The 13,074-nt window shown below is 55.7% G+C and overlaps 1 protein-coding gene across 1 annotated transcript; it reads right to left on the bottom strand.

Annotated features, from left to right (window-relative positions):
* Nucleotides 1-370: 370 nt before the first annotated feature.
* Nucleotides 371-4,340, bottom strand: LOC132069677 (folate receptor gamma-like). Its single transcript, XM_059466046.1, has 4 exons — nt 3,804-4,340; nt 2,890-3,078; nt 2,336-2,471; nt 371-1,120 (listed from the first exon to the last, which is right to left on the bottom strand). The coding sequence occupies exons 1-4, from the start codon at nt 4,260-4,262 to the stop codon at nt 621-623; spliced, it is 1,284 nt and encodes a 427-aa protein (XP_059322029.1). The 5' UTR covers nt 4,263-4,340; the 3' UTR covers nt 371-620.
* Nucleotides 4,341-13,074: the final 8,734 nt, after the last annotated feature.

Genomic DNA, 13,074 nt, shown 5'->3' with positions numbered 1-13,074 from the left:
GGGACAAGGCCTGCAGGGACAGCACCCAGGGAATGGCTGCCAGTGCCAGAGGGCAGGGCTGGGTGGGACATTGGCAGTGAGGAATTGTTCCCTGGAAGGGTGGGCAGGGCCTGGCACAGGGTGCCCAGAGCAGCTGGGGCTGCCCCTGCACCCCTGGCAGTGCCCAAGGCCAGGCTGGACACTGGGGACAGTGGGAGGTGTCCCTGCCATGGCAGGAGAGTGGAAAGAAATGAGATTTGACATCTCTTCCAATGCCAACCATTTGTGATTTTATGATCTTTCCTGCCCCCAGTCCAACTCCCCCCATTTACAGACCCCACACCCAGGACTCTCCCCTCCTCAGGAACATTTCACATCAGCACAGCAGGGCTGAAGCAGAGGCAGAGTTTATTACCAAAGGCACCTTCAGGGAGTCACAGCAGCCCGAACACCAACAGAGCTCAGCCAGGGCAGGGACAGATGTCAGCAGCCCCCACGGCAGGGCAGAGAGGACAGCAGAGGCACGGAAACCCCTGCTCTGGTCAGCACAGAGGCGGCACCACGGTCCAACAACACAAACTGTGCTGAGCGCGGGGACAGACGGACGGACAGAGCTGCCGGTGCCAGCTCCTGCCGAGGGGTCACGGGGAGCCCCCTCGCTGGGAGCCCCCCAGCGCCGGGGGCAGCAGCAGGGGCAGCAGGGGCAGCAGGGGCAGCAGCAGGGGCAGCAGCAGGGGCAGCAGGGGCAGCAGCAGGGGCAGCAGGGGCAGCAGGGGCAGCAGCAGGGGCAGCAGCAGGGGCAGCAGGGGCAGCAGCAGGGGCAGCAGGGGCAGCCCGGGGCAGGGCAGGGCCCGCGCGGTGCCGTGGCTCTGGGGCGGCAGGGTGCCCTCCTGGCCCGGGGAGGATCTCCTGCCCTCCTGTTCGGGGGAGGATCCCGTTATCCCGGCGTAGTAGCGGGCCACGGCCGCGTTGGGGTTGCCCCGGGCGGGGTCGAACCACATCTGGATGCAGCGGCCGCTGCCCCGGCGCTCGGGGCTGAGCCTGAAGGAGCCGGACCAGATCTTCTCACACAGGTCCTGGGGCCGCGGGAACACCTGGTGGAAGGGCCGGCACTCGGAGCCCCAGGGACAGCGGTTGGTTCCTGCGGGCACAGCAGCGTGGCCCTGAGAGCACGGCCATCCTGTCCGTCCCACAGCCCACAGCCACGCCTGAGCTGGGCACAGCAGCGTGGCCCTGAGAGCACGGCCATCCTGTCCGTCCCACAGCCCACAGCCACGCCTGAGCTGGGCACAGCAGCGTGGCACTGTCACAAACCCCAGGGGGAGCACGGCCATTCCTCTCTGTCCTTCCCCTGGCCGAGCAGCTCACCTGCCCATGGCCACACCTGAGCACTGGCGCTCGGCCACCCTCCTGACACCCCAGAGAGGTGACAGGGTCTCGTTCCTGTGCCTGTGATGATCCCTGAGGTGTTAGAAAGTCCTTTTTCTCCCAGCCCTGCCACTGGAGAAACTGAGACTCCTCGGCTCTGGTTCTCAATGTTATTTATTTTCTCTTATCTATTCCATTATTTCTCTGACCTGCTGAGATCTGTCCAGCAGGTTGGGTTGTGGCACAGTCCCTGCCCTTGGGGTGGTGTTGGCTTTTTATACTAAGAACTACCTGTACTTTATTTACAATAACTTCCTAATACCTATCACCTATGTTAGACAGTCTGTCTCTACTTTAAACCCATCCAGAAGTGCCACCATCCCAGCAGAAGATGGAGGCCAAGAAGAAGAGGAGGAGAAGGAGAAGGAGAAGGAGAAGGAGAAGGAGAAGGAGAAGGAGAAGGAGAAGGAGAAGGAGAAGGAGAAGGAGAAGGAGAAGGAGAAGGAGAAGGAGAAGGAGAAGGAGAAGGAGAAGGAGAAGGAGAAGGAGAAGGAGAAGGAGAAGGAGAAGAAGAGGAGAAGGGGAAGGAGAAGGAGAAGGAGAAGGAGAAGGAGAAGGAGAAGGAGAAGGAGAAGGAGAAGGAGAAGGAGAAGGAGAAGGAGAAGGAGGACAGGACATGCCCAGATTCCTCCATCTTGCCTCTTGAACCCCCATTCTAAATCCCCAAAATTCTACTTTTTCACCCTGTGACAAATTCACTGTCATTCTACTCAAACCCTTGTGGCCTGTAACTCCTCACACAAAGCTGGGAATTGTTTCCATGTGCTAAAATCAAAGGCACAGGTGTCTGTGACCCCATGCCAAGGTGTCTGAGCCCCCTGGCAGCCATCCAAGGCAGCCAGAAGGAATGTCCTGGGCTCTGACAAGAGCAGCAGTGGCACTGCCAGTGACCCACCAGGGGTGAGGACAGGCTCCCAAGCCCACCAACCTGTGGCCCAGTTCCAGCCCTTGTGCCAGTTCTCCTTGCAGGTGAGGGCGTCCCTGCAGTCCTGCCACCACTCCTCGCAGTCCTCCCTGCACAGGGGCACGTGCAGGATCCTCTCCTTCCTCCAGCTGCTGTCAGCCTGCAGGGCACAGGGCCAGGCAGGTGTCACCCGGGGGCTCTGCCACACCCAGATCCCCCAGCCCCTCCTGGGGGAGCACAGCTGGGCCCAGAGGAGCCTCAGCCCAGCACAGGTGGGTCCTGACACAAGGAATTCCTCCATCAGTCACAGGCCAGAGAAGCCCTTGGAAGCTTTCTGTCCTGTGGGAAAAGCTGAGGCAGCCTAGATATGGCAGAGAAATCCTTCCCTGGCAGGTGGGCAGGGCTGGGATGGAGTTCCCCGAGCAGCTGGGGCTGCCCCTGTACCCCTGGCAGTGCCCGAGGCCAGGCTGGACACTGGGGACAGTGGGAGGTGTCCCTGCCATGGCAGGGGTGGCACTGGGTGGGATTTGGGGTCCCTCCCAACCGCAGAGTGCCAGGATTGCCGGGTCTGAGCCCACCTGCTGGATCCAGGGCCCCAGGTTGGGGGAGCACTCGTACAGGCACGTGTCCTGGATGAAGTGGCGCTTGCACTGGGGGGGCATCACCCCGCAGTGGTTCCAGTTGAAGTTGTAGAGGTAGGACTGGTCCTTGTGTGCCTCCAGGCTGGTGTTGGCCGTGCAGCAGGCGTTGTCCTTCCAGGGGGAGCACTGCAGCACAGAGGGGACAGGCAGCAGCTCCAGGGGCACAGCCCTCAGCAACCGCAGCACTTTGTCCTCTGCAGCAAACTCTGGTCACTGTGGCCTCAGGAGCTGGGCACTGCAGCGAGGCAGGGCTGGAGCAGCAGATCAGTTCCTCAGCAGGAATTGTGCCAGCCCAGGAACAGAAACAAACCCCTTTCCTCTGCCAAGGGGCTGGGGCAGAGCAAGGAGGGTGTCCCACACTGAGGGAGCACAGGAGAGCCTTCCCTTCCCTTCCCTTCCCTTCCCTTCCCTTCCCTTCCCTTCCCTTCCCTTCCCTTCCCTTCCCTTCCCTTCCCTTCCCTTCCCTTCCCTTCCCTTCCCTTCCCTTCCCTTCCCTTCCCTTCCCTTCCCTTCCCTTCCCTTCCCTTCCCTTCCCTTCCCTTCCCTTCCCTTCCCTTCCCTTCCCTTCCCTTCCCTTCCCTTCCCTTCCCTTCCCTTCCCTTCCCTTCCCTTCCCTTCCCTTCCCTTCCCTTCCCTTCCCTTCCCTTCCCTTCCCTTCCCTTCCCTTCCCTTCCCTTCCTCCTCCTCCCGCTGTGCTCTGGGGTACCCAGCCAGGTGTGCCAGTGCCCAGCCAGGTGTGCCATCCAGGTGTGTGGGTACCCAGCCAGGTGTGCCAGTGCCCAGCCAGGTGTGCCATCCAGGTGTGTGGGTACCCAGCCAGGTGTGCCGGCCCAGCCCAGCCCCGCTCGTACCTGCTGGTAGAGCTTGCCCTCGGGGCCCGGCTGGCTCTTGTGGTGCTTGGCATCCATGCACACGTTCAGCAGAGGGTCCTTGCCCGCCTCGGCTGCCAGCGGCACCAGTGCCACCGCCAGTGCCACCGCCAGCGCCACCGCCAGCGCCACTGCCATCCCGGGAACGGGCTGCGACAGAGGGGACAGCGCTGGGAGAGAGGGGACAGAGCTGGGGGACAGGGACAGAGAGGGGACAGTGCTGGGAGAGAGGGGACAGAGAGGGGACAGAGGGGAGAGAGCTATGGGAGAGGGGACAGCGCTGGGAGAGAGGGGACAGAGCCAGGAGAGGGGACAGGGCTGGGCAGAGGGAACAGAGGGACAGCGCAGGAGTGTGTTTGTCGCGGGCAGCAGCGAGGGAGGTGCTGTGCAGCCGGGCACTCCCCGGGAGCTGGCAGCTCCTCCAGGGACAACACCGCACATCTTGATGGCACCAAGGACACGGAGCAGCCCCCCGGGCAGGCGGCAAGGTCAGCACCGTTATCACCAGGACAGCAGCACCGTGGGGACAAACAGCCCCGGGAGAGCCGGGACTGGGCTCTCCATCAGCCCTGAGCTTGGGGACACCCGCTGCCTTCGGGGCCCTTCTGCCTCCCCAGGGCTCCAGAGAGGAGCTCCCAGCCCCAGACCCTGTGCTCCAAGGCAGGGGAGGGCAGGGATGTCTGTCCTGGGCTCAGGGACTGCAGGGATGTCCGTCCTGAGCTCGAGGAGTGCAGGGATGTCAGGGATGCTCAGGGATGTCTGTCCTGAGCTCAGGGACTGCAGGGATGTCTGTCCTGAGCTCGAGGAGTGCAGGGATGTCAGGGATGCTCAGGGATGCTCAGGGATGTCTCTCCTGAGCTCAGGGAATGCACCAAACACGGCACCTTGTGTGGGCCAGGAGCTGCAGGAGCCCTGTGTTAACTTCAGGACTGTGCTAAGACAGGAAAACATTTTCTCTATCTGTATCTGAGACTTGGACACCCTCTCCTGAAGCCTTCAGTGGAGAGCTGAATCACCAGAGAATCACAGAAGGCCAGAAGGAATCTCAAAGCCCATCTCATTCCACCTCTGCTGTGGGCAGGGTCACCTCCCAGCACCTCAGGGTGCTCCAGCCTGCTCTGATCTGAGCAATAAAAGACATTTCACACACTGTGCCTCGGCCTCCTCTGCCTGCCAGAGGCTGGCACCAATTTTATAGTCATTTTCTAAAACACCCAAAAAACAACCCCACACCAATCAACCAACATCAAGACTTTACCAAGAAAATTCCCTCCCATTCCTCGTTGACACAGCACAAGGGCCTGAACCAGACACATTTTAAGAAGAATTTTGCAAAACACAGAAGCAAGACAAAGCATTTACAGCATTAAAATAGCACAAAACGCCCCAGAAAAAGCAGCTACAAGCCTGAGGAGACAGACACAGAAACCTGAGAGCTGGGAAGTAGCTCACTTGCATTAGAACTGCATTTATGCCCCCAAATCAGTCAGCCTTACCAGCCTGAAAAGCCTCACCCTCTCTCCAGCACTCCCAGGCAGCCCAGCAGCTTCTGGGGCAGCTTTAACAGCAGAGCTGCTGGCACAGGCGCTGGCCTGGGCAGGAACTTCCCCCTCTCTCTGAGGAGCTGGTGCCAGCACAGGAACAGTGTTTGGGTGGCAGCTGGCTGCTCCAGCCTGGAGAAATCCAGAGTTCCCTTCCCAGAGCAGGTGTGTGCCCAGCCCTGGCCCCCACCACAAACCCTCTTTGCTCCCCTCTCAGGGATCTGCCCATTGCATGGGCAGGAGAGCCCAGAGGGACCGACCCAGGGCTCTGGGGATGGAACAGGCCATGGAAAAGATGCAAAAGGCAGCAGATGTCACACAGGCTGCTCCTCAGATCCCTCGCTGGGATCTGCCCATTGCACAGGGCAGGAGAGCCCAGGAGGGACTGACCCAGGGCTCTGGGGATGGAACAGGCCATGGAAAAAGTGCAGAAGGCGGCAAATGTCACACAGGCTGCTCCTCAGAGGGAGAATAACAACTCCCACCACAAACCAGAAATGCAGGGCTGAGGGGGAGCAGTGCAGCTCCTTGGAACCCCTGAGCACATCACTGGGGCTGAAAGCCTCACCTGACCCCCTGCCCTCAGCATGGGGACAGATCCTTCCTCCTGGAGCAGCCTGGGGGCTGATTTGCTCTTTTCCTCACTCACATCTTTTCCTCACTTACATCTCTTGTTCACTCACACCACTGCTGTTTCAGGGATGAACCACCTGCCTGAGGAGCAGACCCTTCTGAATTTCATGTATGAGCACTTTGGGCTCTGGGAGACCCTGTTTTGGTGATCACAGAATCCCTGAGGCTGGAAGAGACCTCCCCACCTTGTCCCCAGCCCAGAGCACTGAGTGCCGCCTCAGGGGACACCTGTGTCACAATCTGCTCGTAGGAACAGGGGTGGTGATGGTTTGTTAATTGATATCAGAGTGCAAAAAACCAGCATGGAATGGGGATTGCAGTGACAATCAAACCAAATGCACCTTTATTGAATGACCACAGCAAATGAGATAGAGGGATTAAGGGAGAGAAAAGACAGAGAAAGACAAAGAGAGAGGGGGGATATATTGCTTCCAAACATAGAGATGAATTCCTTTGGTCCAGTCTGGCTGAGGACCTGCCTGTTACATTGGGGAGATCTCAAAATCTCTGGTTAACTCATAGGTTTTTATTATGATGACTCTATTGAAAATTGTGAGGGGAAAGAACAGATGTAACAGGTAGTCCATGTTCTCAGCAGTAAGCTGTGAGAGCCATTGTCTTGGTGCAGCCATCAGGTAGTGTTTGGCAAAATCTGGCTTTGGTCAGGTTGGCTCCCCCTCCCCTGGGTCAGGGCTTTCAGTCCCAGTCCTTGAGGGAGAGGGGGGCTTCTCCACATAGGGTCTTCATGCTCAGTCCTTGGAAGGAGGGGGGAACTTCTCCACATAGGGTTCTCATGGCTCAGTCCTACACAGGGGTTTCAGTCCCAGTCCTTGGGAGGGGGGAACTTCTCCACACAGGGGTTTCAGTCCCAGTCCCACACAGGGTTTTCAGTCTCAGTCCTTGAGGGAGAGGCTTCTCCCATCTCAGCCCATCGATCACGATGGTCATAAAGAGATGATGGCTCTTCTGTGAGGGGAGACTACCACAGGTTACCCCAGAAAAGCCCAGCCAGGCCAAGAGGTGGGGAAATTCCTGGTCTATTGTTGTGAAACAGGTGCCAGCATCCAGGGTGTGCCACCCCTTGGCAGGCCCTGCCAGAAGCTGTAGACACAGCTGTGAACAATCCCTTGGCAGGCCACAGTTCCCATCAGGGCCCTCAGGGTTTTTGGCGTTCATCCACCACCAGCAGGCCGGAATTCCCATCAGGGCCCTGATGTCTGTCCTGGGCACGGTCTGGGGAACTCCAGACCATCTTTCACAACCTGCAGGGACAGGCACGGCAAAGCTCCCTGGGCAGCCCCTGCCAAGGCCTGAGCTCCCTTTCCATGGGCAAATTGCTGCTGCTGTCCCAGCTGAGCCTGCCCTGGCCCAGCCTGAGGCCGCTCCCTCTGCTCCTGTCCCTGTTCCCCGGCTGTGCCTTCCTGACAGGTAGCAAACAGCCCAACCCCTCACACTGAGATGTCCCTGAGCAGATCTCCCCCACCCACCCCAGACCCTTTTCCACCCCTGCTCCCTCCACCAGCAGAGTTTTGCCCCTGGAGGCTCAGAACTGTGGCATTTCAGACGCCCTGCACTGTCCCGGCCATGTTTCCTGCTCCTTGCCAGGGAATTTCTAATATCTGGTTTGTTTTTGGAACTGCTGATCACTGAACTGTGTTGTAACATTGTCAGAGCAGTGACAGCTTGTTCCTGAGAGATAATTGTCAGCCACCAGCCTGTCATCTTCCATCTGACGTGTTCCCCCCAGTGCATCACTGTGTGCTCATCTCAGCTGCTTTTCTCTGGAATCTGTTGTTCCATTGTTCGGTGACTCACTCGTGCCAGGTGTCACGGCCCACTCCTGTGTAGCAGGGAGCACCCAGGAGTCACAGGTGCCCAAAGGAAGGGTCACAAAGGAATGGCAACAGCCAGAAGGGTCCCAAAAACACATCTCACCAGGTTTTATTGGCCAGCTCCACACCCGGTGTGAAAATGAGAACATGTTTTGCACCTACCTTGTAATAGTGAGAGAAATAAAAGACAGAAGTGAAAGAGGGAGGCAGGAGAGTGTGAAAGAGAGCTTGGGTAGGAAAGGAGATCACCAGCATTCATCCTGGCTCCAGCACTAATCCAAGCAGGTGGTCCTGAGGCACTGCCCGGGTTTGGGGACACTTTTTGTAGGAAACATTCCCCACCTGGCATCCAGCATCCTGCTCTTGGTGTGGGCACATGCAGTCACAACAACAGCAGAAGCAGCAGCAGCCACTGCTACCTCATTTACCCCAATACAGGGGGATTTTATTCATAAGTCATATAATCAGCTGAAAACACAATCCTAAAACATTCTTCCTACACCTCTCCTGGCTTAATTCTAATGTGCAAAATCAGTGTCAGTCCTTACCCAAAACCTACACACACAGTTCTATCTGCTCACACAAATGGTTCTGCCTGTTCTATCCAGAAATGCAAGCAATGTTCTGCTATGTTTTCATGATGTCTGGAGCCCAGTTAATGTTGTGCAAGGTATCACTACTGAACTTTAAACTAGGCTTTAGGGCCTTTCATGGCTAACACAGATCCATTTCTACTTAAAACTAAAACTTACACTCCTTCTTCTGGGCCCTTCAGGAAACGGCTCCAGGGGCTCTGGGGGTCTCCTGGTGGACCCCTCTCTGCTGGATCTGCTCTCAGTCTGCTGTTCATGCCCTCTCCTGCCCCAGGGCTGCCCTGGAGCTGCCTTTGTGTTGTTTGGCCCCCACACACCAGAACAGGGAAGCTGGCCCCAAAACGGTGCTGCCCCAGGAGGGCACTGCCCCTTCCCGGGCACATCCTGCTCTGATCCTGCTTCGGCCTTCCTGCTCCAGTGGGCATCAGGAATCTGAGGCACAGCAATGCTTTCACTCCTGCCTGCCCAGGCTTCTGCACCAGGGAACCAGGGACTGCTGCAGATTTTTGCAGCTGGTCCTGGAGCCATTTGGTGCCATCACACACTCGGTTGGCTTGATGTTTACCCAGACAACACTTGTTGAAAAGCAAAAATCATAGAATCAAAGGAGTGTTTGGCTGGGAGAGACATTAAAGCTCCTCCAGCTCCAGCCCCTGCCTGGGCATGGACAGCTCCCACTGCCCCAGGCTGCTCCCAGCCCTGTCCAGCCTGGCCTGGAACACTGCCAGGGATGGGGTTTGTCCCTTTACCTGTGGTTCAGCCCTGAGTTACCCTTCCTGTGAGCTTTCCCTGCACAGACACCGTGGTCATGGGTGTGCAGATCCCCCCATCTCTCCAAAATTTTTCCAGGTTGTCCCATGTGAATGCCCAGACCTTGTCCTTTGCATGGGATGATGCAGAGCACTGCACCATCTCCCTGTTGTCCTGCCCGTATCCCTGTACACCCCCCTTGCCTAAATGTGCTGCATTTTCCCACACCAGATGCTCATTCTGTGCTCTCTTTGTCCCTCCAAACCACTTTTGTCCCTCTCTGAGTTTGTATTTCCTTAAGTGAGTGTTCCAGAGCTCTTTGAAGCTATGAGGTTGGCAGCATTGGCCATGCTCTGTGGGTGCAGGACGTGTACAACAGCTCTCAGCCAGGCTGGGCACAGGATCATGGAAATCATGGAAAGATGGAAGGGTGTTAGGAGTGAGTCTTGGGCCTTCAAAGAGACAGGAGAAGCTGTTGGTTGGTGTAAAGTTATTTATTTCATGAATGCATCAGCCTCGAAGGTGAAGAGTTCAGAGTATTCAAGTGATGCTAAAAAAAGCTAAAAGCTTTCTGGCACAGAGTCTCAGTGTTTAGAAGCAGCAGCAGCAGCCACTGCTACCTCTTTTACCCCAATACAGGGGGATTTTATTAATAAATCACATAATCAGCTAAAAACACGATCCTAAAACATTCTTCCTACACCTCTCCTGGCTTAATTCTAATGTGTGAAAGCAGAGTCAGTCCTTACCCAAAACCTACATACACAGTTCTGTCTGCTCACACAAATGGCTCTATCTGTTCTATCCAGAAATGCAAGCAGTGTTCTGCTATGTTTTCATGATGTCTGGAGCTAAGTTAATATTGTGCAAGGTATCACTACTGAACTTTAAACTAGGCTTTAAGGCCTTTTACTGCTAGCACAGTCTCTTAAGATGTATTTCTACTTACTTTAAACCAAAACTTACACTCCTACTTCATGTCTGTGAGGATTAATATATTTCAGTTTCTCTAAAGGTTCCAGTTCAATCCCTGCATTCCTTCCTGTCTCTGAAGGACTCGGGGAGGCTTTTATTTCATGTGTTCCAACAGAAGGGTTTGGGCTGGGAGGGACCTTAAAACCCATCCAGTCCTACCCTGGCAGAGGCAGGCACACCTTCCAGTAGAAGACAATGAAGTTCCAGAGAAGAAAGGAATCTCTTCAGTGTCAGGGGAGGCTGTTCCCTGAGGATTGTGCTGATGGCAGCTCCCGTGGGAGGCTGAGGAGGCTCAGGGCTGCCAGAGGGGGCTGAGGGTGGCACTGCAGCCTGGCACAGCTGGGCACTGATCAGCTCCCTGCCATGGAAACAGATCCTGAGCTCCAGGTGGGAAGGTGCTTGGGAAGTCAACCCCACAGAATGCAAACACCCAGTGAGTCACAGCAGCTCCTTGCCATCAGTAACCAATTTTAGCAGCAATAAACCAGAGCCTGAGGACAGACTGTGCTGTGCCTTTGGGCCTAAGCAGACCTGTGCCACAGACTTTGGGTTAAATTTCATTATAATCGGGGCTTTTATTATGATCTTGCTAGAAGGGAGAGCTGGAGAAGGGCCTGGGGTCCTGGTGGCTGCCAGTGAGCCCGAGGTCACCAGGAGACCTTGCAGGGAGGTGGCTGGGGCTGATCTCTGGGGCAGTGGGGCTGGGCAGCACTGGGCTCCCACTGCCCCACAGTGCCCGGCCCTGTCCAGCACTGGGTCTGGCTGTCCCTGGCCAGCACACAGTGCTGATCTCAGCCTGAGTGGGGCTCTCAGTCCTGCCCAGCACTGGGGCTGGCTGTCCCAGGCCAGCACACAGTGCTGATCTCAGCCTGAGTGGGGCTCTCAGGCTGGGCAGTGTCAGAATTCAGGACACCCCTCTGGCTGTCCTGGACTGCCAAACCCCTGTCAGGGGCTCAGAGACCCTGGCACAGAGCCCAGAATGCCCCTGTGGGTTTGATTGTGACCCATGGAGCAAGTTACCAACCTTAGATGAAGCTCTGCAAGCCATGAAAGCTTAAATAGAATGTTAGTGAACTTATCACAGGGTGAAAAATAGATTTTTGGGGTTTTTGGAAAGGAGGTTCAGGGGGCAAGATGGAGGAAGAATCTGGGCATGTCCAGCCTTTCTTGTTCTTCTTCATGTTCTCCATCTTCTGCTGTGATGGTGGCACTTTTGGGTTGGTTTAGAGTAGAAGCTCACTGTCTAACATACGTGATAGGTGTCGGGAGGTTATTGTAAACATTGTACACGTAGTTTTTTGTATAAAAGATAACATTGCCCTGGGGGCAGGCAGAGTGCCTGGACTGTCCTGCTGAGCGACCTTGGCAGGTCAGGAGAAAGAATTTTATAGATAAGATAAATAAACAACCTTGAGAATGAGAATTGAAGAGCCCTGATTCCTTTGACTGCCGGGCTGGGAACAGAGACTTTGTGACACATCTCGGGGTCACTGTGAGCAGCAGAGACCCAAGATGGGAAGCACTGGCCTCCCAGCAGCCCCACACTGCCCAGTCCTGGCCAGCACTGGGGCTGGGTGTCCCAGTCAGCAGGCAGCGAGGGGCTGCAGGTGCTGCACAGCCTGGGGGAGTTTAATGCCAATCCCCCTGCTTTAGCCTCGACAGGATATATTCCATGCACACTTCCATGTATTCTGTGTTTTAGCCTTGACAAGATGTATTCCATGCACACTTCCATGTATTCTGTGTTTTAGCCTTGACAAGATGTATTCCATGCACACTTGTCACAGACACGTTTTATGAAAAATCCTTTCCTTAGGGTTTTTCCTCCTGAGAAGCTGGGAGGCCTCAGGAACAAAATGCAAACAATGGTTATCTGCTGCTGTGGAATGCAACAGGTGCATCTGGGATTGGTCTCATGTGGTTGTTTCTATTTAATGGCCAATCACAGTCAGCTGGCTCAGACAGAGAGCCGAGCCACAAACCTTTGTTTTCATTCTTTGCTCTCTGTCGTTAGCTAGCCTTCTGATGAAATCCTTTCTTCTATTCTTTTAGTATAGTTTTAATGTAATATATATAATAAAATAATAAATCAGCCTTCTGAAACATGGAGTCAGATCCTCGTCTCTTCCCTCATCCTCGGACCCCTGTGAACAGCGTCACACACACTTCCATGTATTCCCTGCTTTACCCTTGACAAGATGATTCCATGCACACTTTGTCCACCACTGAGAGCAGGGCTTTGAACACCTGCACTTCCCACACCTGTGCTGTGCTAATCCCCAGCATTGCAGTGATCAGCCTGCCCAAGATTCACAAATTGGTGAAAAATTCTTCTCCCAGTGCTGACATTCTCATGGCCAGCATCTGCTGCTGGTCCCATTGCCATGACTCCAGTTGTGTACAGAGCAAAAATCAGGTCAGTCCTGCAGCACCAGAAAGCTGCAGGAAGCCAAATGTGACCCCACGGTCATGACATGAGCTGGGCTGGAGCTGGGGGTCTGTGCTGGAGGCTCACAGGGGTGGTGGGGTCACACAGCCCAGAAAGACAGCAGAAATTGTGTTAAAATTGAAGGGCAAGCTCATCAGCTGGTGCCAACTGGAATTACTGCACAGACCTGGATGCTAAAGTTCTACCTGAGAGTTGTGAATTCTCTCAATGATAGAGCCTCAGGCTGGGCTCAGCTGGGACAGCAGCAGCAATTTGCCCATGGAAAGGGAGCTCAGGCCTTGGCAGGGGCTGCCCAGGGAGCTTTGCAGTGCCCATCCCTGCAGGTGTGCCCTGGAGGTGGCACTGAGTGCTCTCGGCTGGGCACAAGGTGCCCGTGGGGCACAGCTGGCACTCCATGATTCTGCTCTATGATTCTCTGATTCTGTGGACTTTAAGGTCCCTTCCAATCCACACCATTCCATGATTCCATGACTCTGTGTA

Source organism: Ammospiza nelsoni, chromosome 2 (assembly GCF_027579445.1).
Source record: "Ammospiza nelsoni isolate bAmmNel1 chromosome 2, bAmmNel1.pri, whole genome shotgun sequence".
Lineage (NCBI taxonomy): Eukaryota > Metazoa > Chordata > Aves > Passeriformes > Passerellidae > Ammospiza > Ammospiza nelsoni.
Note: the sequence above shows the minus strand (reverse complement) of the source record. Positions and strands in the feature narration are given on the sequence as shown.

Excerpts from the sequence above, each read along its gene's own strand:
- LOC132069677 (XM_059466046.1), bottom strand. The coding sequence starts at position 4,262 with ATGTGCGGTGTTGTCCCTGGAGGAGCTGCCAGCTCCCGGGGAGTGCCC. Across the intron at positions 3,079-3,803 it reads AGGGCAAGCTCTACCAGCAG|TGCTCCCCCTGGAAGGACAA; the intron begins GTACGAGCGGGG and ends TCTGTGCTGCAG. Across the intron at positions 1,121-2,335 it reads GGGCTGGAACTGGGCCACAG|GAACCAACCGCTGTCCCTGG; the intron begins GTTGGTGGGCTT and ends CTGTGCCCGCAG.